The sequence below is a fragment of the Hipposideros armiger genome, unplaced genomic scaffold (genome assembly GCF_001890085.2).
Source record: "Hipposideros armiger isolate ML-2016 unplaced genomic scaffold, ASM189008v1 scaffold_109, whole genome shotgun sequence".
Taxonomy (NCBI): Eukaryota; Metazoa; Chordata; class Mammalia; order Chiroptera; family Hipposideridae; genus Hipposideros; species Hipposideros armiger.
The window spans coordinates 964,975-992,660 of record NW_017731459.1 but is presented as its reverse complement, the minus strand read 5'-3'; the positions used below and the strand labels follow the sequence as shown (position 1 = coordinate 992,660).

General features: G+C 45.2%; 1 protein-coding gene across 1 annotated transcript in view; it reads right to left on the bottom strand.

The window, feature by feature from the left end:
* Positions 1–27,011, bottom strand: part of TRANK1 (tetratricopeptide repeat and ankyrin repeat containing 1) — a 110,057-nt gene extending 83,046 nt beyond the window's left edge. Inside the window, exons 1-2 of the mRNA XM_019647152.1 lie at positions 26,848–27,011; positions 2,701–2,832 (exon numbers count right to left, since the gene is read on the bottom strand). Coding sequence (XP_019502697.1) covers positions 2,701–2,832; positions 26,848–26,933 — 218 coding nt within the window. The 5' untranslated portion in view covers positions 26,934–27,011. The remainder of the gene's footprint in view (positions 1–2,700; positions 2,833–26,847) is intronic.
* Between the last annotated feature and the right edge of the window lie 675 nt (positions 27,012–27,686).

Genomic DNA, 27,686 nt, shown 5'->3' with positions numbered 1-27,686 from the left:
TCTCTCTCTCTCTCTCTGTGTCCTCTGTCTCTCTCTCTCTCTGTGTCTCTTTCTCTCTGTGTCTCTGTCTCTCTGTCTCTCTCTCTCTCTCTCTCTCTCTCTCTAGCCAGCACCTTCCCAGCATCTAGAACTGTGAGAAATAAATTCCTGCTGTTTAAGCCACCCAGGCCATGGGATTTTATTATGGCCTCCTGAGCTGACTAACGTAGCCCCACTCCCTAGGACAACTCTCAGGCGCCAGACAGCCCACAACCAATGATTCACTGACATGGGGATCAAGAGATCAGCCCCCTTGCTCCAAAGTGGGACCAGCTCTGCAGTACAACTCATGTGCCCAAGCTACTCAGGGAGATCAGGCCGAAGCAGACTCCAGATGGGACAACATCCCTGCTTGGAGCCTTCCCCTGCCCATCCTGCTCCCTCAGGTCCCTCTTCCTCAGATCACTTGCTCCATAAACTCCGTGCACCTAAATCCCTACATCAGCTGGCGGCAGTAGGAAGGCAGGCAGCAAGTGATAGGCAAGGGGAACAGTGTCAGGAAGGTCCACAGAAAGCATCGTGTGAGTGTGAAGGTCCTGGCAAAAGTCCCATCAGGGGTCACGTAGCTAGCAGGAGGTGGAGCTGAGATTTGAACACTCACAGAGTGGGGTCAGTGTATGGCCATAGCCAATACACAACACTACCTCTTTAAGAAAGCCGGATGTGTTTGCCCTGAATGAGGGGCTCTAGGACCATCTGTGACACAGTTCTGATCTGAACCAAGAGGGGGCAGAATCGCAGAAGTACAGGCCCAAGCCAATTCTACTCAACTGAAGTCCCGCTAGAGTGTGGACACCAAGGTGACAGGAGGTAGGGGGTGAGAGCCATGTCTCAGTAATTTAATTCAGTGCCATTTCTCAGTAAAAGTTTAGGCTGCATGTACCCCACAAACGCCAACTTCTGCTTTCTCTACTATGGCTGTCCCCCAAGTATGATCTGGGAACCTCTGGGGATCCCCAAGACCATTTCAGGTGGTCCACAAGGTCAGATTATTTTCACAATTGTAGTAGGCTGATTAATGCTCCCCAAATAATGTCACCTTTTATGGCAAAAGGGACTTTGCAGATGTGTTTAATTTATGAATCTTGAGAAGAAGTTGTCCTATGTTATATACAATCACAGCGGTCCTTATGACAGAGTGAGACAGGGAGGCAGCAGAGTAAAAGGCAATGTGATGACAGACACAGACTGGAATGGTTTGCTTTGAAGACAGAGGAAGGGGCCACAAGCCAAGGAAAACAGGCAGCCACTCAAAGCTGGAAAGGGCAAGGGACTGGATTCTCCTCCACTAGGAACCAGCCCTGTACTGCTTTAAGCTACGAAGTTTGTGGTAACTTGTGACAGCAGCCACAGGAAACTAATACAATGACATTAACACATTATGTCTTCTTCATGCTCATTCTCTCTCATGTGTATGGAGAATTTTCCAGAGTCTACATGACATGTGACATCGCAACAGATTGAATGCAAGAGCAGATGTGAGAAGCCAGGTGTGTTTTACTGAGATAGACATTAAAGAGATCTGCAGGGGCCGGCCGAGTGGCGTGTTGGTTAAGAGCTGGCTTGGGACGACAGCTCTTAGCAGCAGGGCCCTGGTTCGGATCCCACATGAGGGCCAGTGACGCTGCCCTCTACAGCTAAGATGGTGAACAACAGCTCCACCCAGAGCTGGGCTGCCATGAGTCGCCGGTGACAACGTAGGCTGCAGCCCCTGCTGCAGTGGGCTGACGTAAGCTACCGTGTGTGGCCAGCAGCCAGCGTGAGCAGCAAGCAGCGGGTGTGAGCTGCCAAGAGTCGCCGTGAGCGGCCGTTCAGTGGCCAGCGACCGATCTGCCTCACTCAGGAAGAAGAGCGCAATGATAATATCAACATGGGCCAGTGAAGCAACGTCCTCCACAACTAGACTGAAGAACAAAAGGACAGCAACTTGTCTGTTCCCCTTCCCCCAATTCCCCAACACTGTTCCCCTCCCCCAATTCTCCAATAAAAAATCTTAAAAAAAAAAAAGAGATCTGCAAAAATGTAAAATGTGCCACTCTTTTCACCAATTTGCTTTGGAAAATACAGTTGTTGGTTTTTTTTAAATGTTATTTATATTAATATGGGTTTATTATTGGTATTTTTACATAAATGAATAAATACATACTTTAAAATTCTCTCAGTTTTAGGTTCTAATACAGACTATATTGACAGCTAAAACCTACATAAATAAAAGCTCTTTGGGGTTCTTCCTGAAAATTCTGGGTCTACTAGAAGCAGAAGGGACAGGGGAAGAGGTGGGCCTTAGTTCCCGAGTGCTGTGCACTGTGGCCAAGGGATAAATGACATAGTACTCAAGAAGATGAAATGAATGACAACTGAGAAGTTTGGGGACTTCACAGTCACCCCAGGAACTCTGATCCCATCACCGGACAGAAGGGAAATTTTAGTTCTGTTTATCAACAGTCCCTTATGTTTCAGTTTCTATTTCTCATTCTACTCTGGTGTTCTCTATTCTGTTTCTCAGCTGACAATGCAGAGATAATCAACAGGAAGTGGGGGAGAAACAAAACAGCAACTAAGCAGTGTGCTAAAAAAGGACAAGAAAACAGAAGCAGCAGAGTCCCCACTTACTTAAAAAAAAGAAAAAGAAAAGATGGAGAGAAAAATCCAAACACTTACCCCCACTGGCATAACTGCAGGAGAATCTGGATGGCTTCCTCGTACTTTCTGATGGCCAAAGAGAAATTCCCATTCTTAAAAACCTGGTTTCCTGATTCCTTCAACAGCTCAGCATAAACTGTGGGGTCCATCCTGTGAGGAGACAGACAGAGGGAAGGCTGGCTGCCAGGTCTGCATAGGACGGGTTCCCTTTCACATCTGCATTGCTCAGAGTCTGGGGAGGCCGTGTATTCATTGTAGCCCCACCCACCAGTGGAAGGCACACCCTGACAACACCCCTCACCACCATGGGACCTGACAGGAGCCTGACCAGGTCATCATTTCTTCCTCAGTTCTTTCCTGATCTCAGGGGCAGAGGCCAGATCAATTCCATTTATTCTGTGTTAATGATCAGCTAGGCACTGGGCAAGGAGGTCTGCTTCCATACACAAGACAACATGAACCTGGCACGTAGTTTGGCTCAAGAAGTGGCAGCTCTTCCCATACCTGGCACTCTTACTGCTCTCTCATTTGCCCAACACTACAGCCGATAAGGAGGCATTGTCTTCACTGTACAGATGAGGAAACAGGCTCAAAGAGGTTCTCATGACTTGCCTAAGGATCTGCTACTGGCATTCCCCAGTTCGGACCTCAAATTCAGTATCTGCGCTTTACCACTGTACCACATCGCCGGGAGTACAAGCAAAACTCAGCTGATAGTCCTTCTACTCGGAAGGTGGGGTGGGGGAGGGAAGGTGCAGTTCTAAAGGCCACAACATACAAGGGGCTAAGGTGCAGGGCCACAACCACTGCCTCTCCCGAGCTCCTCTCTTCCTAAAACACTACAAAATAAGCCTCGGGGTATTTGTCCCTGAACTTGCCACTGCCTGTTTACTTGTCTGTGTCCCCAAGAAGCACCCGCTCCTTTCAGGCCATGACTTCTGTTTTATTCATTTTTGTATCCCTATGGCCCAGGATATAACGGGTACTTAAATATTTGTGGTGTAACAAGTTTGATCCAGGGAGGTTGCCTGTTACTTACTGCTTCTCTCTGGTGTGGCCTGAGAGAAGTGCCTGGAGCCCAACCGACATGATGGGCCTCAAGAAGTTGTTACTGAACAAAGGTAGTGGAGAGGACAGCACCTTGGGGAGCCTCAAGAAGCAGGTGCCAAGGAGGAAGGGGGAACGTGGGGGCCAGCAGAGATATGCCTTCGGATTTCCTCCTCCCAAGATGGCCGTAGGAAAGGCAAGGGGATGGACAGGGTCTTAAACGAGGACAATTCGTAGGCGTTTGCATATGCCACGTACCCGTGGCATCATACAACCTATTGGGGGTCTTGTTAACCAACACAATTCTTTGATAGATAATAATTCTTATTCTTTTTATCATTTCAAATCTTGGTGAGGGGTTTTGGGACAGGGGAAGCAGACCCAGGCAGGTTTAAGTGATGGCTTATTTTAAACCTATGAGCTTATTGGAAACGGTTTTTCTTTTTTTAATTGTGCTGCATTCCTCAGGCAGAGCTGTATCAGAATGAGGCACGTGATTATTAAACAAGTCAGAAGACAAAATTCCACCTACACTTTTCATTAAATACTCTTTCAATTCTGTGGCTCACATTCACACAGAGATGATTGAGGAGAACATGAAAAAAAAATTAAAGACTTGCTGGACTAGGGAATACAAACATGTTTCTCTGTCAAAAATTGTTAGCCATAGGTCCAGTGAATATTTTTTTAAACTGGCCATGATCAGACATGTAGAAAAAGGAAATTGCTGTAACAACGAACAAAGGGTTCATACTCCTCTTTGGTAAAGAGCTTTACACCACAAGAAAAGACCAACACTCTGACCCAAATGTGTAAGGTCCTAAACAGACAATTCACAGAGGAATGCAAGTAACGGCTAAATATATGGAGAGTAGATAGGGTCACCCTCACTAGTGAGCAAGAAATGAAAAGTTAAAGCAACAAGGTATCATTGGAAAATAATTAAAAGAATGAGCCTAAGTTCTGGGCGCTGTCCTATACGGCTTACAGGGGAAACATACCCTACCACAGGCAGATTCAGGCTCATGGATGTTCGCCACAGTGCAAAACTGGAAATATGCTCCCAAAATGCTCCATAGCGTGTACTGGATTAGAGTCTGTCGTAGAATGTCCGTATGGTATAACACCACGCAGTTATTTTTAAAATCATGATGTAAAAGAACACTTAATGATAGGCTAAATTAGTATTAATAAATGAAAACTACAAGCTACATAAAAAGGTGTATAATCCCAAATTAAATTTTAAACCCGTATAACGCACTGAAGATAGGCTGAAATACGAACAGCCACACCCCTGGGATTAGGCAGGGTTTTAATTTTCCTCCTTGTGCCTCCCTGAACTTCCAATTGCTCTACAATGTACCACCATTAATAATCAGACCATAAATGTTGTGGTTTTTTACAGTTCTGTCTACACTAGGCAGAATAAGTCCCCCACCTTTTACTCGTTGTGCTCCGAGTTATGCTCTTCTTCCATTCATGTATTGATTCCATTAGACATGTTTCATGGGTGTCATGGAGAACCTCAACTCTAGGCACCAAGCAACATCTCTGAGTGGGTCCTTCTTTATATCTCACAAGTTGCCCACAGGCATCTGGGGGGGGGGGTTGGGGGGGGTGAGGGAGTGGAAGCCATTATCATTAATGTCATATTTTAAAAACCATTAAAATGGCGGCCCTCCTTGCTTATTTCTCCAACAAATCTGTGGTTGACAAATTAGCCTTGGGTACTTATTTGGGGTGCTACCAAATCCTTCAGGCTTTCCTCCGTGCCGGATTCTCAGCTACTCTTATTCCCGCTCTACTTAGCCTTGTCACTGTGATCATCTTTTCCCACTGGCCAGTGGGAAGGCATTCTGGTTGGCACCAAATGTCTCCTTCTCAGCAGCCTCCCTCAGAAGGCAGCCTCAGTGGATGGATGCCTTTCTTCTGGGAAACTCAGAGCCACTACCTCCATCCTGGGTTAGCTCTAACGAAGGCCTCTCCACATTTCCATAGTCTCTGCAAGGCCTGTTTATGGTCCTAATTTCTCCAGGAAAGATCTCAAATGCAAACAAGACGGTCTGTGTCCTCTAAATATGGCGGATATGTTATCAAAACCTCACTAGATGGAGCCCTATTGCAGGCTGAGCAATCAGTGAGGCTAAGCAAATCTGAGCTCAGGGATGCCTTCAAACCCCAAAACTCTCCTTCAGTGAGTCCAGTGGGCTTCCACCTTTGTGCCTTCTAAATTAGTGCTTTGCTAGAACTTTCTAGCTGGCCAAAATTCACTGGTGAGCTACTTGGCATTGGGTGGGCTGAGTTCCTTATGTGGACCTGTGAGTCCCTTCAGAGGTCGTATTGCTAGAATTCAGCAATTTAGGGCCTGTCAGCTCCAAGATCCCCACATGGGGCCAGGTAAGTGCTTCCCAACATTTCCGCTTCCTTGGCAGGGGTATACGGTTCTCTACTAGCTCACTGGTCACTGCGGAGGAAACTCTGGTATCCAGTCTTGAACCTGGCCCTGCCCGTGCTTCAGCTTCGCCTCATAGTGATAAGAGCATCATGCCTGGTTCCCACTCAGCCACTTCCTAGCTGTGTAACCATGTTTCTGAGCTTCACTTTCTTCATCAATGAAATAGGGCTGCTTTGGGCCGGCCGAGTGGCGCGATGGTTAAGAACTGGCTTGGGATGCCAGAGGGCCCCGGTTCGGATCCCACATATGAGGGCCAGTGACACTGCCCTCCACAGTTAAGATGCTGAACAACAGCTCAACCTGGAGCTGGGCTGCCAAGAGTCGCCGGCGATGGCGTGGGCTACAGTCCCCTGCTGCAGTGGGTTGCCATGGGCTACCGTGTGTAGCCAGCAGCCAGCGTGAGCGGCCAGCAGCCGCAGTGAGTGGCCGTCCAGAAGCCGGCGACTGATCTGCCTCGCCTGGGAAGAGCGCAATGATGGTGCCAACCTGGGCCAGTGAAGCAACGTCCTCCACAACTAGACTGAAGAACAAAAGGACAGCAACTTGTCTGTTCCCCTTCCCACAATTCCCCAGCACTGTTCCCATCCCCCCAATTCCCCAATTAAAAAAAAAATCTTAAAAAAAAAAAAAAGAAAGAAATAGGGCTGCTTTGAGGGTTAAATGAAAGAATAAGTGATGCACACAGTGAGACTAGCTCAATAGAAATCCCCACCCTAATTGCTCTAGGCCTGTGCTGTTTAATACAGAAGCCACTAGCCCCCATGTGGTTATTTTACATTTAAATTTTTAAAATACATTTATACCTCCTTCACCGATTTTCCCCACCCTTATTACCTTTGGCAACCACCAACCTGCTCTCATTATCTATGAGCTTGGGTTTGTTTGTTTTAGAGTCTACATGTAAAAGAGATTATACGGTACTTGTCTTTCTCTGTCTGCCTTATTTCACTTAGCATAATGCCTTTGAGGTCCATCCATGCTGTTGCAAATTTCAAGATTTCATTCTTTTTTGTAGCTGAATAATATTGTTTATCCATTCATCTATCGATGAACACTGAGGTTGTTTCTCTGTCTTGGCCACTGTAAATAATGCTGCAATGAACATTGGGTGCATACATCCTTTCAAGTTAATGTTGTTTTCTTTGGATCAATACTCAAAAGTGGAATTGCTGGATCATGTTTGTTCTATTTTTAATTTTTTCTTGGAAACTCCATAGTGTTTTACATAGTGGCTGTATCAATTGGTATTTCCGCCAACAGTGTACAAGGGGGTTCTCTTTTCTCCACATCCTTGCCAAGACTTACTATGTCTTATCTTATAATAGCCATTCTAACAGGCCTGAGCCGATATCTCATTGTGGTTTCGATTTGCATTTCCCTGATGATTAATGATGTTGAGCACTTTTCCATGTACCTATTGGGCGTCTGTATGTCTTCCTTGGAAAAAAACGTCTCTTCAGATCTTCTGCCCGTTTTTGAATTGGATGATTTGGGGTTTTTTGTTATGGAGTCGTATGAGTTCTTTATATATTTTGCATATTTGCCCCTTATCAGATATATGACTTGCAAATATTTTCTCCCATTCAGTTGCCTTTTGATTTTGTTGATGGTTTTCTTTGCTGTGCAGAAGCTTTTAAGTATGATGTAGTCCCACTTGTTTTGCTTTTGCTGTCTTTCTTTTTGGTGTCAGATTCAAAAACTTATTAACAAGATCTATGTAAAGGAGATAACTGCCTATAATTTCCTTCGAGGCGTTTTATGGTTTCAGGTCTTAACATTCAAGCCTTTAATCTATTCTGAGTTAATTTCTGTGTATGGTGTGAGATAGTGGTCCAGTTTCACTCCAGTTTGCAGGTGGCTGTCCAGTTTCCCCAATACCATTTAATTGAAGAGAATGTCTTTTTCCTCAGTGTATATCTTGGCTCCTTTGTCATAAATCAATTGACCATATATAGGTGTGGGTTTATTTCTGGACTTTCTATTCTGCTTCATTATCTATGTGCCTGTTTTTACACCAATACCATACTGTTTTAATTACTATTTTAAATAACATTAATCAATGTTTGTAAAATGAAACTCTTTAAAGGGGCTTAATTGAAGAATTCAAACATCAAGTATTTCTACCAGACTTACAAATACAATAAAAATATTCATGTCAGAATTTGGTGGTTTTTTTCATATTCCTCTAGAAACCAAGAGTGAGCTCTTAATGTTATGTGGGCAAACATCACATGTATTCATCCACTTATGTTTCTGCTTTTTCTTGGTACAATCACGTCACAGGGGAAAATGAATTGCCAACCACATGGAAGGCTTTTCGCTTCTTAATAGAGTTGATTTCTTGACAGTTACAGTCTTACTATAGGGAAGAATGCTCTTTACCTCTGCCTTAGAACAGAGAGGGCTCAGCTGAGTCCATTTTTTTTTAAACAATGGGATGGTCTATTTATAAAATGAAATTGTTAAATACAAGTGGTAACAATCTAAGTTAATGACAATCCGCTTGACAGATAATATGTAGTGAGCATCTGCTATGTGCTTCACATCATTACGTCACTTCGTTCTTACAAGAAGCCCCGTAAAGTAGGCATGATTGTGTCCTCATGTAACGTATAAGGAAAATGAAACAAAGAGAGGTTAAGCGACGTGCCATAGACATATAGAAAATGGTGGAGCTGGAATCCAAACCTAGGGGGCCTGACTTTAAAAGCTCAGCTACACTCTGCAGGGCCAAAAAAGCGGCCAACAGCTCAGCACTCAGTCAAATCACTATAGTATGTCATAGTTTGGCTGGAACCGAAACGCATTCCCTTGTACTTTCAGTTTCGTTCATGGTGAAGAAGATAAAAGATAAACAGAGGCGGTTTCACAGCTGCAGAGTTGGTTTCAGTCGGTTTCACTACATGGCAATGAGAATACCAGATGCTGTTATTGGGAGGTGTGACATGGGCTACCGAGCTACGCTCAAGGAAGTAGAAGCAAGAAAAATGCAAATGCACTGGGTGGATTTTAAAACAAGCAAATCTGAAGGAAAGCAGACCTGGGCTGCTGTAGTGTTTATTGCTCACTGTGTATATACACATGAAATTTTGTAACTGACTTACAGGACTAAAGCAAAAACTGCCAACAGGGGTGGGCTCTGGGGCAGTTGAAACAGGCAGAAGGACGTTTTACCTTCATGTGTTATCTGAATACTAATACTTGAAATCTTGAAAGCAAATTTGTTTCCTTTTTTGGGTTTTGGTGGTTTTCTTTTTTTTTTAGTTAAAATCCTTTCAAAAGACCCTAAAAGCAGTCAACGATCCAAGATCAACTCTGGAATGGTAAGGGGTAGAGACAGTTCCAAACTGAGGCCAGAGGGAACAATGCTTAAAATGGAGTCCTTCCTACTTTCCACAGGAAAGAGGCCAGGATAAGAATGCAAAGTCAGACTCATTCTGGGGACTCTAATTGGTTCGTTTCTTTTGTTTTTGTTTTGTTTTTCTTTCTTTTTTTCTTGGGAGAAGGGGAGCAAGTGTAGGAGAAGACGAGTAGCAATTTTCTTAAGAAACTCAATCAAAATCTTTCAAAAGGCCTCTGGGAACATATGAAGTATTAGGCCCAACTCTTTCCTACCTGGTTGTCTAGGTAGAACAAGATAAGCTAGATCTTGCCACCCCACCTCTGCTCTCTCACCAGCCTGTGCCACTCCAACCAAACTCCTCTGTCCATCAACACTAAAGTATTCCGCCTCAGTTTACTGCCTCGTTAACCCCCAACCACACAGAACACCAAAGTCAAAGTGGTGATTCTAAAACCAATTAACAAGTCCAGCTCTGACCAACTCTTGAAAATGTACATCCTAAAACTCATACTCCCAGCAAAAAGTAAACACCATAAGTAACTATCTCCCTAATATGTGGCAGTCTCTTGGTTGTTTTTAAATCCATGTCTCTTTTGGTGAAATTTTCACCCAGTCAGGCAACATCTAAGGTGTCTCTAAAGAAGATCTACAACTTTCAGAATACTCCGGTTTTAATATTTACACAGCATCTACCCTGCGCTAGGCCCTGTACTGGGTATCAGAGGGTTGATGGTGAAAGGACAACCACTAGTCCAACCTTGGAGGAGTTTATTGTTTATTAGGGAGATGGACATTAAATAATCACACAAATATTATAATTAATAGATTTTTCATCTTAAGAAGAAAAAGTAGAAGGTATAAGGGAGCATACAAAAGAAGAATATCACTTAAACTGTAGGGGCTAAGGCAGGTCTTTCTTGGAAGTGACATTTAAGCCAAGACCCAGACAGTGAGTAGCTAGCTCAGTGAAGAATAGGGGTTAGGTGTCCAGGCAAGGGGAACAGTATTTGCAAAGGCTCTGAGCTTCACAGTCCAAGAACTGCCAGGTGGGTAGGGGATGGAAGCGAGGCTGGAAGAATAGGTATTGTCTGCAATAGATGGATGACCTGGGATCTTGAGGGCCATCATAGGGCCTTGTCATTCATCTTCAAATGCAACTGGGAAAGCATCACATTCAACTTTCTGTGATGATGGGAATGATCTATTGTGTACTACCCGATACAGTCACCACTAATCACTTATGGCTATGATACATTTGAAATACGGCTAGTACAACTGCAGAACTGAATTTTTCACTTTGTTTAATTTTAACTAACTTTAATTTACATAGCCACAGTACGGCACTAGAATGTTTTAAACTGGGAATTAACAAGAACTAACTGGCTCAGACTGGCTGCAGGCCAGATGGAGAGAAATAGGTCAATGTAAAAGAAATTCAGGAGGCAGAGTCAGTAAGAGTTGCTGATAGAACTGCATGGGACTAAAGGGCAGGAAAAAATCAACTCCAAAGCTTTCAGTGAAACTTTAATTTGCATTACAAAACTTGGAGCTTTGTTTTCAAATATAATTGTATATAATATTGAATTTTCTTTTACACACACACACACACACACACACACACACACACACAGCCTAGACCCTGAGAATACCCATTCTGATGCCACTGAATCTAATGGAGTAAAGGATATGCTCTATGAAGTACAATTTTGAAAAATACACAGAAGCCTGAGAATGGGTCACTTGTGACTGTCAAGGACGTACCAAGCAGAAATACATTCTATAGGAAAATATACACATATCCTGTGAGCCAAACAGAACATCATGAACCCATTACAGTGTTCCAGCAACAGCACAATTTGGGGGGCTGGGGTGAGGGGTGGCAGTCACAGATTGCCATTCTCCCCTTTAGAAAAGAGGAGGTCAGCCCTACACCACCACTGGGAAAGATACTTCTCTACCACAACCAAACCAAAGTCAAGATGTTGCCTGTTCTTTTTTGTTGTCTGTTTAAAGGTGGTGGGGTACTTGGGGTGAGGGGAGATGGAGAGTTAGTGGGAGAAGAGAGAGCAGAGGTGAATTTAAAATTTTCTTCAAGTGCCATTTCTTTCATTACCAGGATATTTAGCAAATTTGGGGCTGCCTCCACATACATTTGTCTGGAAGTGAGTGATTTTCCCTATAATATGCGTTCTCAAAGGGGCAATATCATCCCCGATAGAAGCAAAAAATGGTTCTTGAAGAGTGCAAATTTTTACTCTTTTTTTGTACAAAACACAGATAAATATGTGATACACAAACAGATATACAGTGTATCTGTGGTATTAAAATTTTATAGTCGATGGACAGCTACACCAGGAAAAATCTTTTAAAAGGTTGGGGGTGGCTATAATGAAAAAATAGTTAAGAAACACTGTCATATTGGAAACTAAGGGATAAAAGAAATGTTAAAAGTAAAAAAAGGTCCATCTACAGGTGAATGGACAAACAAAATGTGGTATACATTTGTAGGAACAATAGCATTCAAACCCCAAAAGGAAGGTAATTCCGACACACGCTAGCAACACGGATGAACCTTGAGGATATATGCTAAGCACAATAAACCAGTCGCAAAAAGACGAATACTGCATGATTCCACTTATATGAGGTACCTAAAGTAGTCAAATTTGTAGAGAGAGAAAGGGGAATGGCTGCCACCTACAGAAAGCAGGTAGTTGCTAGGGGCTGCGGGGAGGAGGCTAGGGGGAGTTATTGTTTGAGACGCATAGAGTTTCAGTTTTGCAAGGTGAAAAAGTTCTGGTCAACAGTGTGAACATACTTAACACTCTTGCACACTTAAAATGGCTAAGATTGTAGCTTTTATGTGATGTGGGGTTTTTTTTTACCACAATCAAAATTTTTAAGAAGTACAAAGACAACGAACCAAAAACCCAGAAAGGAAGAAAAAGAAGCATCAATACACCAGTGTAAAAGAATATTTCCCAGACTTGTATTTCTACTCCAAGTTGGACAGAAAAATTATTTATTTTCCTTATATGTACTATGCTACACCACGATGCCCAAAAGATGGCAGGGTACCATAACCTCTCTGTCTCTGGGAGTACTGATTTACATGCACATCCGGGAAAGGGGAAGGCAGCCAAGATGCTAACATCTTACAAAGCCAGGCTAATATGCTGGCCCAACTGAGAAGACAGCAATCAAAACCCAGCCCCCAAATCCTTTCTCAGCGTGTACAAACATCAAATCACATTGTACACTTTAAGTATCTTACAATTTTATTTCTCAGTTATCTCTCAATAAGGCTGGTGGCGGGGAGAACATTCCTCCAGCAGGCATCACATGCATATGGTTTACGGTACCCAAAGGGTAATTTCTGTTACCATAATAAATAAATAAATAAATAAATAAATAAACAAACCTACATTATACAATTAATGTATTTGGGCTTCCAGTCAAATCGTTGGACCACATACATCAACAATTATCATGCAATATTAATGAAAAGATATGTGCAGTAGGACTGTCCATTACCTTGACAAGGCCCAATTTTTTTCTTTTCACATTGTCATTGAGGTAAAACACAGTAACGTGTGTTCCATGCACTAATCTTAGGTGCTCAGATCAACAAATTTGTAACCCATGTAACCCCATCCAAGTCAATAGATATAGAACATTTCCAGGTTCCAGAAGGTTCCCTTTTGCCCCTGCCTCGTCTAAACCCACCTTCTCCACTATTTGGATCTCTGAAGCACAGATTCGTTTTCTCTTCTTACACCTTGTAATCACGGTGGGAATTCTTGAGTCTGGCTTCCTCCCCTAAACACTGTGTGTGCAGGACTCACCTACGTTACTGTGTGTGCCTCATTGCTGTGCAGCATTTCATGACATCACTATACCACCATTTATTTGTTATCCATTCCACTGGTGGACATGGGGTTGTTTTCAGTCTGAGGTAATTATGAAGAAAGTTACTATAAACATTCTTGTATGTGTCTTCCAGTGAATATATGTCCACATTTTGTTTTGAGTACGTAACCCAGGGCTGGAATCGCTGGGCCACAGAGTAGATGAACTGTATAGTTTTAGAAGAGACTGCCAGTTTTTCAGGTGATTGGACAAATTTCAACACACTCAATAACAGCGTGTTGTGAGTAAAAATCACCAACATTTGTCAACGCTAGTTGTTATCAGTCTTTTTCATTTTAGCCAATGTGGTATCTCGCTGTGGTTTTAATTAGCACTTTCCTGATAACTAGTGATGTTGTGTGACTTTCATGTTAGCTGTACAAATGTCCTCTTGTGACATGCCAAACAGACCCAATCTTAAAAGTAAAGGGCTATTTGTTTTGTTTTTAATGAGTAACCACTAGATGACCAACTGCCAGTCCCACTTTAGCTCATTTTCTTAGCAATAATATCACTACTTGACAGCAGGGAGAGAATGGACTCTGACCTAGACACCCAACAGCCACCATTCAACTCACTAGCACACAAGCAACAATAAGCTCACAAAATAAACTTTCTAAAGAGACTTCACAAATAAGTGGCTAGGGAAGTTTCATTAGATTCTAGTGATAGCATGGTATCATTGTAAAAACTAAAAAACAGGTTCAACTTTTTTGGTAGAAACTTGCAAGTTGGCCCTGAATAACCATTAACAGTATTTACTACTCAGAAAGCTGAGACACTGTACCCATTTGGCTACAATGAACCATTTCTGGGGCCTTCAAAGTGGCACTCCTGCCTAACTGAACCTGTTTTGTTTCTCTTACCTACCTCTTACCCACAGAGCCGCTAGCCTTATGGGAAGCCAATCCCACCCCTAGTTCCTGAAAATGCTCTGATGAGCAATCCTGGCTCCCTGCCAGTCCTGGTTCAGTCCTGGGCATGGGGCTCAATTCTGGCACTTGAAACTCAAAGAGCTAGTGTTTGTTGGAGGCCTCTGGGCATGTTTTTTCTCACTTTTCTGAATAAGCTTCCAGAAGCCAATCTGTCACTTGGGGCACTGTCCAGTGTAGAAGTGAGCTGCAAATCTAGGCACCAAGTCTGTAGGTGTGTAGCCCTGAACGTCAGCAGCTTGTTGATTCTGCCCCGAGGATGAAGCTGACACTGAAAGAGAATACAGAGCCCAGCCAGGAGTTGTGTTCAATCCGAGGTTGGTCTGAGAGAACCCTGAGGCCTGCCTTATCTCTGGACTTGTATTTCTGTGAGTGCATTGGTTAGGATGCAGGCAACAGAATAGCTGACTACAGGTAGCTTGAACCAGGGGAAATCATTTTCTCACATCATCAGAAGTCAGAGGTAAGAGCACAGCTCTTCACCTTCCTGGGGCACCATCCTAAGTGCCCTGGTTTTGTGCCCTCGTGGTTGAAGATGGTTGCTACAAGTCCAGGCGTTACAGTCAAGGCAAGATGGAGGGGTAGAAGACGGCTGTCTGGCTCCCTGCTACCACTCATCTCTTTGATAAAAGAGGAACTTGCCCCAACCCACAAGTAAAGTTCTGCATGTGTTTCACTGGTCAGATAGAGGAATCCGAGAAATCAAGTGTCTGGCTCTCGAATGGCAGGTGGCCGGGGCGGAGGAAGTTGTCAGGGATTGCTGGGTTTGCCAAAAGACGCCAATAACATCCTTATTGCTTATGTTAGGTTTTCTGTTACTCAGAATTAAAGCACCGCGATTTAGAGCTTTACACTATACTATTCTATCTGGAACATTCTGTCTGATATGGTACCCACTAACCACATGTGGCTAGTTACATTTTAATTTAAATTAATTAAAACTAAATACACTTGAAAGCTACATTTCAAGGGCTCAGTAGTCACATGTGGCTAAAAGGGCAAATACATAATAGCACCATCACTGAGAAAGTTCAATTGGAGAATATAGTTCTAGATACAATGGTAACCAGGGTGCAACATCTGGAATATTACTTTTCTACTCAGTGAGAAACACAGGCTTTAATCCTCTGTGTGAGCCAATGGCAGATATGTGAGGGCTGTTGCCCCAGATTCTGGCATGCAGGGTCCTGCTCAGGGACTGGATATGGCCACTCTCCTTGAGCTACCCTATTCCCACCACTAAGCATCGTGCTGTCTTTATCCCACACAACACCTAGTACAAACAGACTAATATTATCTACACTCAGGAACTAGGTTCTCTTGGAATTAGTTCTGCATCATATTTTGGACAGAGCATGGGGTCACAGGTTGTGCAGAGTAAAACAGTCCATATCTCCTCCAAGCATCTCATTTAGGGCGCACAGTACTACAACTAGAAACTAGCTCATGTCTCATAGCTCCCCCATAAACACAGAACTTTAAGTTTCTATCCTACTTATTCCCCTAACAAAAAGAGGAAAGACCTACAACCCAGGAAAACTGCTATTGACCTGACAAAGCCAGCATGAAGAAAATTTTCTGACACGATTTTATAGAGCAACTTGTTTTTGATTTCAGAGGGGAATAAAATAGTTTTATTCCACTACTCAAGTTTGGTCCCTACTGAGTAGCTGTTTAGAATTTTCAATACGGCCAACTTTAAAGCCCTGTTTCCCCCGATATTCATATTCAGACTTGACTCACTTCAGACAGGCTCACTCTTGTCCTTCAACTAACCAGCACTTCAAAATGTTTTCCGTTAAGTTCTAGATTATAAATGGAATGTTTCATTATGTGGGGAAAAGCAGAGGACTCCTAGGAAGGTTAATTATATTCACATTGCTTTACAATGTAATGTTTACAGGCTTAAATTAACAAAGGAATAAAATAACCTGTATCTGTCCAACCTGAGGGAACAGGCACGGAGTTTCAAGGAAACACCGGGACAATAAGAAAAGTTTTAATGAAAATATATATATATGGCCAAAAAAAGTATACACATTTTAAGAAAGGAAAAACCTGTATTACTATATACCAATAACAAAAGATGACTACAAGTTATGTTTGACTTCTGCAATTACAAGAGGTGCGCTCAAAGTGGTTACCATCAGCGTCCAGACACTCCTGATTACGGTGAACTACTGCTTGAGGAACGTTGACCAAACTGTCAACATCTCTTAAAATGTGCATACATTTTTTTCGCACCCCAGTATATATTACTCACACACACACACACACACACACACACACACACACACACACACACAGGACTTTTTAAAAATGCTTCTGATAACATATTCACTAACATTCATAAAATTGCAAGACTAACATGGAGAAAAATAACTTTACTCAAGAAAATAATCTTGACTTTTAAAAACACCCAACATATTTCTTACCGAAAATTCGCTATTCATGATAAAATGTCAACTACTCTCCATATTAATGAATGAATGTATATTTTCAACAAAATTTCAATTAAGAAAAACAGGATATTTAAAGAAATTCATGAAAGAATTCTTAACTTCATCTAAAAAAATAAACAAGCCTGAATAGCCAAGATAGTTTTAATAAAAAGAGAAAATATTCTCTAACATTTTAAAACACATTTTTCAAAGTTATCTAATTTTAAAGAGTGATATGAACATGAAAATAAGCAGATCCACGGAACAAACAGAATATACAGAAACAAATATATACTATAAAAGAATTCCACATGTGATAAAGGTGGCTTTTTTTTTTTATTAACCCCCCCCCAAAAGGTGGCTTTTTAAATAGATAGGGATTGGATGAATCAGTTGGTGCAACTGGTTAAATATCTAGAATAGAAGTTAAATACCTACTTCATTTCATGTGGTAGACAGAATAACGGACACCTCTCCCTAAAGATGTCCATGCCCCAAACCCGTCGTTACACTACATGGCAAAAGAGACTTTGTAGGTGTAATTAAGATTGTAGGCCTTAAGATACAGAGATTATCCCAGATGACCTGGGTGAGCCCAATCTAGTCACATGAACCCTGAAGAGCAGAAAACTTTCTCTGGCTGGAGTCAGATGGACGCCTGGGAAGAGCAAGGCAGGAGGATGCAGCAGATGATGTGAAACATGAGAAAGACCTGACCCATCACTGCATGCCTTGAGGTTGGTGGGGAGGGCAACGTAACAAGGAAGCAGGTGGACTTGGAAACTGACAGAGGCTCCTGTGTGACAGTCAGTAAGGAAACAGGGACCTCAGCCCCATAGCTGCAGGGAACTGGACCCTGCATGCCGACAACATGAATAAGCCTGGATGAGGATTCTTTGCAGGCTCAGAAGAGCCCAGCCAGCCAACACCTTGATTTCAGCCTTGTGAAACCTGCCAGGCTAACCCAAATTTCTGACCTACGGACTGTGAGATAATTGCGTAATTTATGTTGTTTTAAGCCACTAAGTTGGTGGTCATTTGTTATGACTGCAATAGAAAATGAATACATATTAACATACCAAAATGTGGTCTAAATGAATGAAAAAAATATTAGTCTAAAAAAAAAAAACTACAGCAATTAAAAGGAAAAAGCAGCTGATGAATGCAGCAACATAAAGAACATCAAAAACATTATGTTGAGCAAAAGAAGCCAGCCTCAAAGAGTATATCCTTGTGTCTCCACTTAGATGAAGTTCTAGAAGGGGCAAATCTAAGAAATGGAAGAGTGATCACTGAGGGAGTGAGGAAGGGCTATTGACTGGAAAGGGGCACGAACACACTTTATGGGGGGTGGAAATGTTCTCTATTTTGACAGGGGTGGCAGTCACATAGCTGTATATATTTGTTAAAACTCATTGAACAGTACATTTGAAATCTGTGCCTTTTATCACATGCAAATATCTCTCTTTTTTTAAGTATTAGGAAAAATAAACCATAAAAACACTAAGAGAAAAATACAGGGGGCTGGCCTAGTGGCATGTTGGTTAAGAGTTGGCTTGGGTCACCAGCTCTGAGCAGCAGATCCCTGGTTTGGATCCCACATGAGGGCCAGTGACACTGCGCCCTCTACAGCTAAGATGGTGAACAACAGCTCGACCTGGAACTGGGCTGCCATGAGTTGCCGGTGATGGTGTAGGCTGCAGCCGCTGCTGCAGTGGGCTACCATAAGCTACTGTGAGTGGCTGGCCGCCAGCATGAGTGGCAGGCAGCCGGCGTGAGCTGTCAAGAGCCACCATGAATGGCCATCCAGGGGCCAGAGACTGAACTGTCTCACCCAGGAAGAGCGCAATGATAATACCAACATGGGCCAGTGAATCAACGTCCTCCACAACTAGACTGAAGAACAAAAGGACAGCAACTTTTTTGTCTCCCTTGCCCAAGCACGAGCTCTGAATAACAAGGTTGCCGGTTCGATTCCCACATGGGCCAGTGAGCTGCGCCCTCCGTAACTAGATTGGAGACAACTTGAGCTGAGCTGCTGCTGGGCAGCTGGATGGCTCAGTTGGTTAGAGCACATGCTCTTAACAACAAAGTTGCCGATTAGGCTCCTGCATGCAGCCCCTCCCCCCCGCACAACTAGAGCAAAAAATGGCAACTGGACTTGAAGCTGAGCTGTGCCCTCCACAACTAGATTGAGAACGACTGACTTGGAGCTGATGGGTCCTGGAAAAAACACACTGTTCCTCAATAAAGTTAAAAAAAAACTCTGGAAGGATCAACTAGAAATAAAATTATTTACCCTTATTGGGGAGAGGGGGGTGGAGGGTTGAGAAGGGAGACTTATTCCCTCCTTTTCACTATAACCTTTTTATATTTTGTGATTCTTGAATTACTTAAATTCAAAAGTTTTAATGCAATGGAAAAAAATGTATGTAATCTTCACATTTGAGAAAGCCATTCTAATGATAACAAAAACAAAAATCATACAGTGATACACATGAATTCAAAAAAATTTAAAATTTCTGTACATCAAAGAGCCCCCCCCCCAATAGTTTGATAACAGCCTAACTCAGCAAAATGATGGGTGGAGTCACCCACCAACTGCTGATGGCAGGAGTAGGTGGTACGACATCTTTGTATAGACATGTTCAATGCAGAGATTTTTCACACGGCTCTTTAGCCACTTGGAATTTATTGTAAAAATATATTTTGTTCAAGTGTATGAGAATCTTCACTGCCTCGTTCTTTGTAAAAGCAAAAACCATACAAATCCAAAAGTCCAACAACTGGAGACATTTATGTAAAGAACGGTGCAGCTTGGGCCAGCTGAGTGGCTCAGTTGGTTAAGAGCTCGCTCAAGAGTGTGAGCTCTGAGCAACAGTGTGAGCTCTGAGCAACAGCGGTTCAAGTCCCAGCCCAAGCTGAGCTGCTGCTGAGCTGCCAACAGGTGGCAGGATGGCTCAGCTAAAAAAAAAAAAAAAAGATACAGCTTAGTACAGAACACTATACAGGTGTTAAAAGCTTAAGGCAGATCTAGATAAAGTAATAGGAGATGTTGAAATATGCTAATTAAGGTGAATACAGCAAGTTGGAGAATAATTTGTACAGCAACTTGAAGAGCTTAAGGATGTGTGTGTGTGTGTGTGTGGGGGGGTGTATACACTTGATCTAGGCGAATCTTTGAAGGACACTTAAATAACTAGTAAGAGTGGGGATCTTTGGGAAGTAGATTGCAGCCCTACCAAACTAAAACAACACCTCTCTGAATATGTTCACGGAATCATATAAATAGAAAGGATTTAATAAAGTGAGATGGCTGGACGAAAATTTGCAAAGTAAGGAACCCAAGGCTCAGAGATTCGAGGGCCTGACCCAGGTCACACAGCAGTGAGCACCAGAAATGAAATTGCGGCTGACCTCCTGGACCATACCACCTGCGGGTGGGCAGGACAGCCAGGACCACAACCTGGGTCGTCTTGCCCCTGGTCCACGATGGTTCAGGGTAATGGTATAGGCCGTAGCAGCCCCTGCATGTAATTTAAGTGTAAACCCTGCAGCATTTACAGAACCTCTGCTTTGTGGACCCAGCAAAGAGAAAATATTTGCTAAAAACATAGCCCTAGTATTTGCCTGTTTCCATAGGGCTTTCCTGAAATTACCGGCCAGTTAAGCAGTTATAGCAGAGGGCATTAGTGAGGCTCAAGGCCTTCGATGAAAGGTGGGAGGGGTCAGTGCTAGACCATCAGAAAATGGTCCCAAATCTACTGTGATTGTTCCTTTGGAAAGAATGGCCCAGCATCTGCTCACAGGCCCTAATAAACCCTTTTCAGCTGGAGGACAGTCACCATGGTAAGCACACTCTGGATGGCAGCTCAGCTCACCACAAAGGCCTTCCTAGGGGACAGCCAAGGTGCAGAGGGAGGCCCGCAGGTATGCTCTATGTGCCACACCTGCAAGCTGGGGCTCTTCCATGGGGTGTTTAAACCGGAGCTTTGGAGGGGTTCCTCCAGTGGTGACAGCTGGGGTAAGAGGCTCCAGAGGGGGTAGCCTTGCCCCCTACCCTGTGAAGAAGCCACTCTGGCTGAGAGAATATGATACTTATGCCCAGAGACAGAAGAGGCAGAAAGAGGGGGCTCCTGGGGCTCCACTGAAACAGGGCCCTGTTGGGACCCCCACAAAAGAGGCCTTGCAATGTCCCTGGCCTCGCCTCTCCCTACCCTAGAGCTTAACAATTGACCAAGTCCCTTCCTGCAGTTTGAGCTTGGAATGTCCCATCCCCAGTTCCTGAGCTTAGGATGTCCCCTGTCCCAGTTCCCTGCTTTAGATAATTACCCTGAAACATGTGCTTGCTTACTAGTCACAATGTCCCCCTTGCTTGCTGATTACAATCTTTATGGCCTAGCATTTTTTCCGGGTTACTGTCATCGCTGCTCCTGGGTTGATCATGTTGGAGAGCCACATCGCCAGAGGGAAGGCTCCATGCAAGACCCCTGAAACCATCACGTAGCCTCTGGAGGAACGCCCAGATTTTCCCTTAAATATTCCAGGCTAGTCTGAGAACGTGAAGGCAGTTTTTGGAGGAGTTAACCCGCTGCCTTCTCAGACCACCGGTGCTCTGATAATAAGCACTTATTCTATGACCCAACTCCTGTGTCGTACGATTGGCTGAGCGGCGCAGGCAGCACGAGCCCCAGACTTGTTTGGCCTCTGGTTTCACCATCATTCCACATGCCACTGCCCCTGAGGCTCAGCTGTGACCCTGCCCTTCCCTAATTACCTAAGACATCAGCAATCTTCCAGAACTTACCTCATTTTGCCCAAGTAGTTGTTTTTTTCCTTCACTCACCAGAAAGGAAGAAAGGAGGTGAGAGTGGCTTGCCTACTTTACCCCTCTCTACAACTTCATGTTAAACAAGGTCTATATATCAGGGGTGTCCTGCCCCCAGCCCTTTGCTCCAAAAGCTTCACGCTAGAGCTTTGTTTTTGTGCTTTCCCCCGTTTTTCCCCCGTTAGAGCTCTTAAGGCAGAAACTAAGCCTTAACTAAGTTTTCTTTCTGCAACCCGAGGGCTCATCGTTGCATGAATACATCATTTTCTGGCTGTTTCTTTACTTATCAGAGACAGATGAGTAAGCTGGAGGAATGGAGAAGGAAGAAAGGTTTAGGGCTTTAACTAGACGATTTCACTGGTGGTTTTGAAGTTCCAACCACCTCCTGGAATCCCAAGAAATCTTGAACTGTCAGATGTTCCCCTGGAGGACACAAATTCAATAAAAGCCAATCACACAAAGTGCAAACCAGAAGCGACTAGATAAATCAAACTAAAATAAAATTGCAAACACTTCTGGCTACTTGGGAAAAACAAAGGAGAAAGATGTTTACACATTTATAAGTACCTGGCCAATGAGTTCAGACTTGACTGAGCCCTGGAAATCAACGATTTTTGAATCTCCAGGTAGAGTAGGCCCTGATGGGCAGAGGATGAGCTGGCCAACAGGTAAGCAAAGGAGAGTGTGCTGGAGGCCACACCTGGACATGAAGCTCATCGCAGTTCAAGGCTGTGATCTGCGCATTCTTCTTACAGTGAATCAAATTGCCCAGTATAGATAGCACTGTGATTCTCTATATTCCCTGTATTGTGCAGTCTTCTCTAAATGGCCTGGTTTCCTCTGAAGGGAAGCAGACTATGCCACCCCAAATTATGTCACTTTAGCATATTGATTATTTGAATTAAAGGTATCTGAGAAACGGCTGGTGTAAGAAGGATGCACTGACTGTTCTTTATCTCCCTGAAAGCAGGAGATAAATCTCCCCTGTGAAAGGAACCCCTCCCGGTACCAGGAAGGTAGAAGGCATCCTTATCACCAGAGACAGAGAATTTAGGGCTGAGAAGGCTGTGTAAACAAACCTTGTTACTTCCTTTACCAACTGACTACCCCAAACCCAAACCCTCCGTCTTGTCAATTTTTCACAAATTTATTATTTCTTTGTCTAAAAGGTATAAAAGCTTCCTGCTTTGGACACCTCTTTGAGTCTCATATTTTTATGGGGCTCCCCTATGTACAAAATTAAATTTGTTTCCCTCCTGTTAATCTGTTTTATGTCAGTTTAACTACTAGAACAGCCAAAGAACCTAGCAGGGAAGAAGGGAGAACTTTTCCACCCTTACACCTCCAACGTGTCATTATCATTTTCTACAGATAGCAATCGGCCCCCTTTCCAAGTGCTGCCCCCACTGACAGGAGGATCCGGGGCATAAAAAAATATAAACATCTCAATCTAAATGTCATTGGAACTTCCAACACAGACATAGTTAAACCCAGATTTGGCTTGGGTCCGACACACACACAGGAGTCCCACCAGCTCACCAGGTTCAGAGCTGCTTATGTCATGGTGAGTGCAGGTGGGCAGTGATACTAAGGCAAAAGGTGGAGTTCACCTACGTAAACTGGGTCAGGGTGTCATAGGTAAGGCTCATTGCCACTTTCAGATTTTCCAGAAAAACAAGGAAACAAGGCTATGCTTACTTAAGAAATTTGAGACCAAGAAAAATGTCTGGTCAGGCAGAATGGACAACCCCACTGACCAAAGGAAGAACCCAGCTCTTGGTTTAGGCGCTGTGACATTTTGGGGTTCGAGGTACCTACCTACTTGGTTCAACCCTTTTTTCTTATTTTAAACCTGAATCTTCTCCCTGCCATTGCCACTGTCCCAACAATCAATCTTTGCTGTAACTTAAAGTGTCACCTTGGCTAAGGAGACTATCCATTTTCCCCCAATTCCTCTTTCTTATAAAGATTTCTTACAGGAAGGAGTTTTTGGCCTTAAGAACCTCAGTGTGCACTCTAAGGAAACTCGTTACAAAAGCCATGAACCCAGTCAGCTGTGTCACTGATTGGAAAACCAAAGGCAAGGCAGTAACCTGTCAGCCCCACTTCCCCATCTGAACTGGCAGAGAAGATCTTGTTCCTCAAGGTTAATTAAAACAATGCCACATTCCTGACAATGGCCGGACCAACCCCCAACCTCCAGCTCTTACAAACATCCTCAGGATCATTTTACCTTCCCCACCCAAACATGGGGCTTGCCGCCTCTACTTTGGCTGCTACAAGAACCTTTGTCCTAAGAAGCAAAGAAAAAAATAATACAAGGGCATATATCTTAGTAATGGGCTTTTGGTAGCAGCCACAGAAAAACAGAACTAATTAGCAAAGAGAAGTTTAAGAATCCCACAAAGTCTCTATTTGGTCCCTGCGAGCCATGGCTTGGGAAGTCACGACAATGAATATATATAATCCTACATGTGCCACTAATGACTAACAAGTGATAGGCCTCAGTTTCTTCATCTATAAAATGTTCGTGGCCCCATTCCTGACAATGCATTTGTGAAATTCTAAGCAGAGACTTAAAGAATCCCCTTTCGAATTTATGAATCCAGAGTTTGTGGCACTCTACTTCCTACTAAAAAAAAAAAGAAAGAAAGAAAGAAAAAAGGCATAATGACAAGGAGCCATTATCCCCTAGCTCCCCAGCACTTATACAAGGCCCCACTGGGCTCACAGCAGACAACCAGCTAGGTGTGGGCAGACAGACAGAACCAGAGTAACCAGAAGCATCCTCCAACCTGCCTTTGCAGACACTACTGGTGTGACCCATACAGCCATGTCCCAATGGTACTCTCATTATTCAAGTATGAATTTCCTTATTCAAGTATGAATATCAGTCACCTTCATCTCTCCAACAGCTACTTCCCAAGGAAATGCTGATGTTCTCCTAAGCCTCTGTGGGGGTGCTCCAAAGAGAGCCTGCAGTTGCCACCCAAACTGGTTAGTTGATCATAAAATCAAGTTAATAGATTAAGTTTAGCTTTTTTAAACAACAAAAAATAGGAGAGAAGATGTCACCGTGCCTCACCCTGTAGAGAGAATAAATACACTGTGAAGCTCCTGTTGCAGTTTTACGCTTATATAGGTATGTGTGGTTCCTATTGTGGGTCTTAGTCAAAAGAGGACTGAGAAACCCATGTGCCTGCAGAAATGGGATTGACTCGGATGAATGCGGCGAGCACAGCCATCCCACCTCCATCCCCTGGGGAGAAGGCAAGGGCCAGCAAAGGGTACTGAGAACTCAAGCAATTCTACAAAACAGAGCTGACTGGAAAACAGTTGAAACAAACTTCTGACTCTTATACAAGGTAGTGCTTCCTATAAGGTACAAAACAGGATGCTCAACAAAAGACCAAGCCATCCGTGTTAACAGCCTGGCCTCAGAAAGGTGCCTGGCACCGGGGAGGCTCAGCGCGAGACTTAAGGGAGAACTTGGATGCTGGGAAAGCAAGGCCCTTTGCTACTTGATTTTCTAGCTATGGATTGACTGGGCTAACAGCAACTGGGCTGGGGATTAAAGATCTCAGAGTCCCTTTCCCTGTTTAAATTTTTTTTCTTTATTTTTCAATTGCACATCTCCCTAAAAATTTTCGCTAGGAAGCACCAAAGCTTACAGCCTCCCAGAAACGAACCCCAGCTGGAAGAGGAGCTGGGCCCGCGCGCTGCACGCCAAAAGATAGGTGCTATTTCAGCAGGGTTGCCAAGGCTCAGAGCTCCCCTTGGGCGCGCGGCCGAAGGAGGCGGAGTGCGCCTCCCAGGTTCCGAGCCCACGTTTGAAAACCATCGGAAGCAGAAGCTTGGGACATCTGGGGGCTCCGCTTCTCGGCCTTGCGCCCCTGCTCTTCCCCTGCCCCTAGATTCATTTGGCCGAGACTGTGGACCGTGAAGCAAGCCCCTTTCTGGCAAGCCCCGCTCACGATCGGGCGGGCTAGGGAAGAGGCCTGCCCAGCGCTGGATTTGCTAGCCCACAGTGGCCGGGAAGCGGCCAGACTCTCCAACTTCCCTGCAAATCCCGCCCCGCGCCGGGGCGCTCGCCAGCCCAAGGGCGTGCCTGGGGGCGCGTCCACCGGTCTTCTTATTAGAATTTACTAGCGGCTCCGGGGGACCCCCCAAGGGGGTGGGAGGTGAGAGCCGGAGCCACAGGTCCTGTACCCGGGTGGGGACGAGGCAGGCCGCGCGCCTCTGCAGTCCTGTCGCAGCGCGTCCCCTCGCCCCCAGGCGCCTGGAAGGCTGGAGCCACCGCCGCGCCCGACCCCGCGCCACAGACCCGGGTCTGCACCTGGATGGGCGCAGGGCCCCCAGGGATGGCCCGCTCGGGTGCTGCCTCTGAGTTCGCCGGCCCCCCGCGCGCAGCTGCTTCCCTCTGGGAAGAGGCGAGGGGTCCGAAAGGCCGGAGGCGCCCCCCGCGCTGCTCGCGCCCCTTACGCACCTAGTTGCCCGCAGGTCCCACATGGCCAGGGCCGGAGGGCCCGCGCCGGGCCCGCCGCCGCCGCCGCCACCGCCTTGGGAGCCGCTTCCCGGGGGACAGGACGCAGCGGGCGGTGAGGAAGCCCGAAAGCCGCGGTCCTGGGCAGGGGCGGCGCGGTACAGCGGCCGCGCGGGAGGGGCCCCCTGCTCCCGGCGGCTCGGCGCCCGGGCAGTGACGAGAAGGGGCGGGGGCGCGGGGACCCTGGCGCCCAGCTGTGTGCAGCCGCAGACCTATTCCAAGTTTCCACGTAGTTGCAAGAGACCGAAGATTGTCACGTGCACGTCGCCGCTGGGTGGGAGGGGGTGTTTTTCACTGTGTTCAAAAGAGGCGTTTCGACGTCTCCCATAAGCGTGTGAGAGCTCCAGTGGAGTGGCTCTCCGCCGCCTTTGAAAAACGGGTACTTCCAGCCGGTTACCACGAGGGACTGAGCTCACACGCGCGCACACACACACACACATCCACCCTCCAACACGGTCCAGCCATCGGTGAATTCCGCTTTCGTTACCCGGGCCCGCCGCGATCGTCACGGAAGCTGAGAACCAGGTCTTGACTCGCCTCTTCGCCTTCCCTCCATCCCCCCTCATACAGAGCAACTGGAGCGACGGCCCGAGGGGCCCCCGAACACGGTCCATGAGCTCCCACTTCCTCTTTGCCTCAGTCAGTCATTCATTGGATACCAAGTACTTACTGTGAGCTGGATCCTCCGTTCTCGGGCTGCTGGGGATTCTGGTGGGAAGAGGCCCCCAACTTCTTGATGCTCACAGCCGTGTTCATGGCGCCTACGGTCCAGTAAATCTCTCACCACAATCAGCAGCTAGCAAGGAACCCCCTGGAAGGGCAGTGTGATAACTGAGTTGGGGGATGGTTAGGACAACCTCAAGCTGCCATTTCCACGTCGGTTCTTGGAACTATAAGCTGCACGCCCTCTCACCCACGGCTCCTGTTTGGGCCTCAGTTTCTCTGGGACAGGGACTCCTTTCCCACACGCCCGGGATTCGGCCCAATCGGAGAACAAAGCCCGCTGCCTCCTCTTGGGGCAAGACTTTGGCCTTCACTGCCTCCTGGTGGCTCTAGCTTCCTTCTGCGGGACCACCCAGCCAGGCCACCCCTGCGGTGGGGAGGAGGACACCACGGAGCTTTAGAGAGAGGAACAGTACAGTTTCCAAAGAAGCAGAGAGGATTTGATGACAGTGAACACACGTAAAGCACCGCAGCCCATGTACTTCTCTGCGCTGCTTACTCTGAGTCAAGAACTAGCCACCCAGTTTAGCTAGGGGGCTCCTGGCTCCTGGGGTCTCACGTCCTTCCAATTGCTTCTGTGCATTAATCTTCCTCAACTACCGTATCACCGTGCAACACTTCTGGTTTAAGAGCCTTCAGTGGCATCCTATTGCCTACTGGAGACCAGATTAGGCAGCTGGGCATTTGGGATTCTTGACAATTTTACCCGATCCTTCCAGTCTTAGCCTCTTCACACCAATACTGTACTCCAGTGGTTCCCAAACTTGGAGGCATATTAGAATCGCC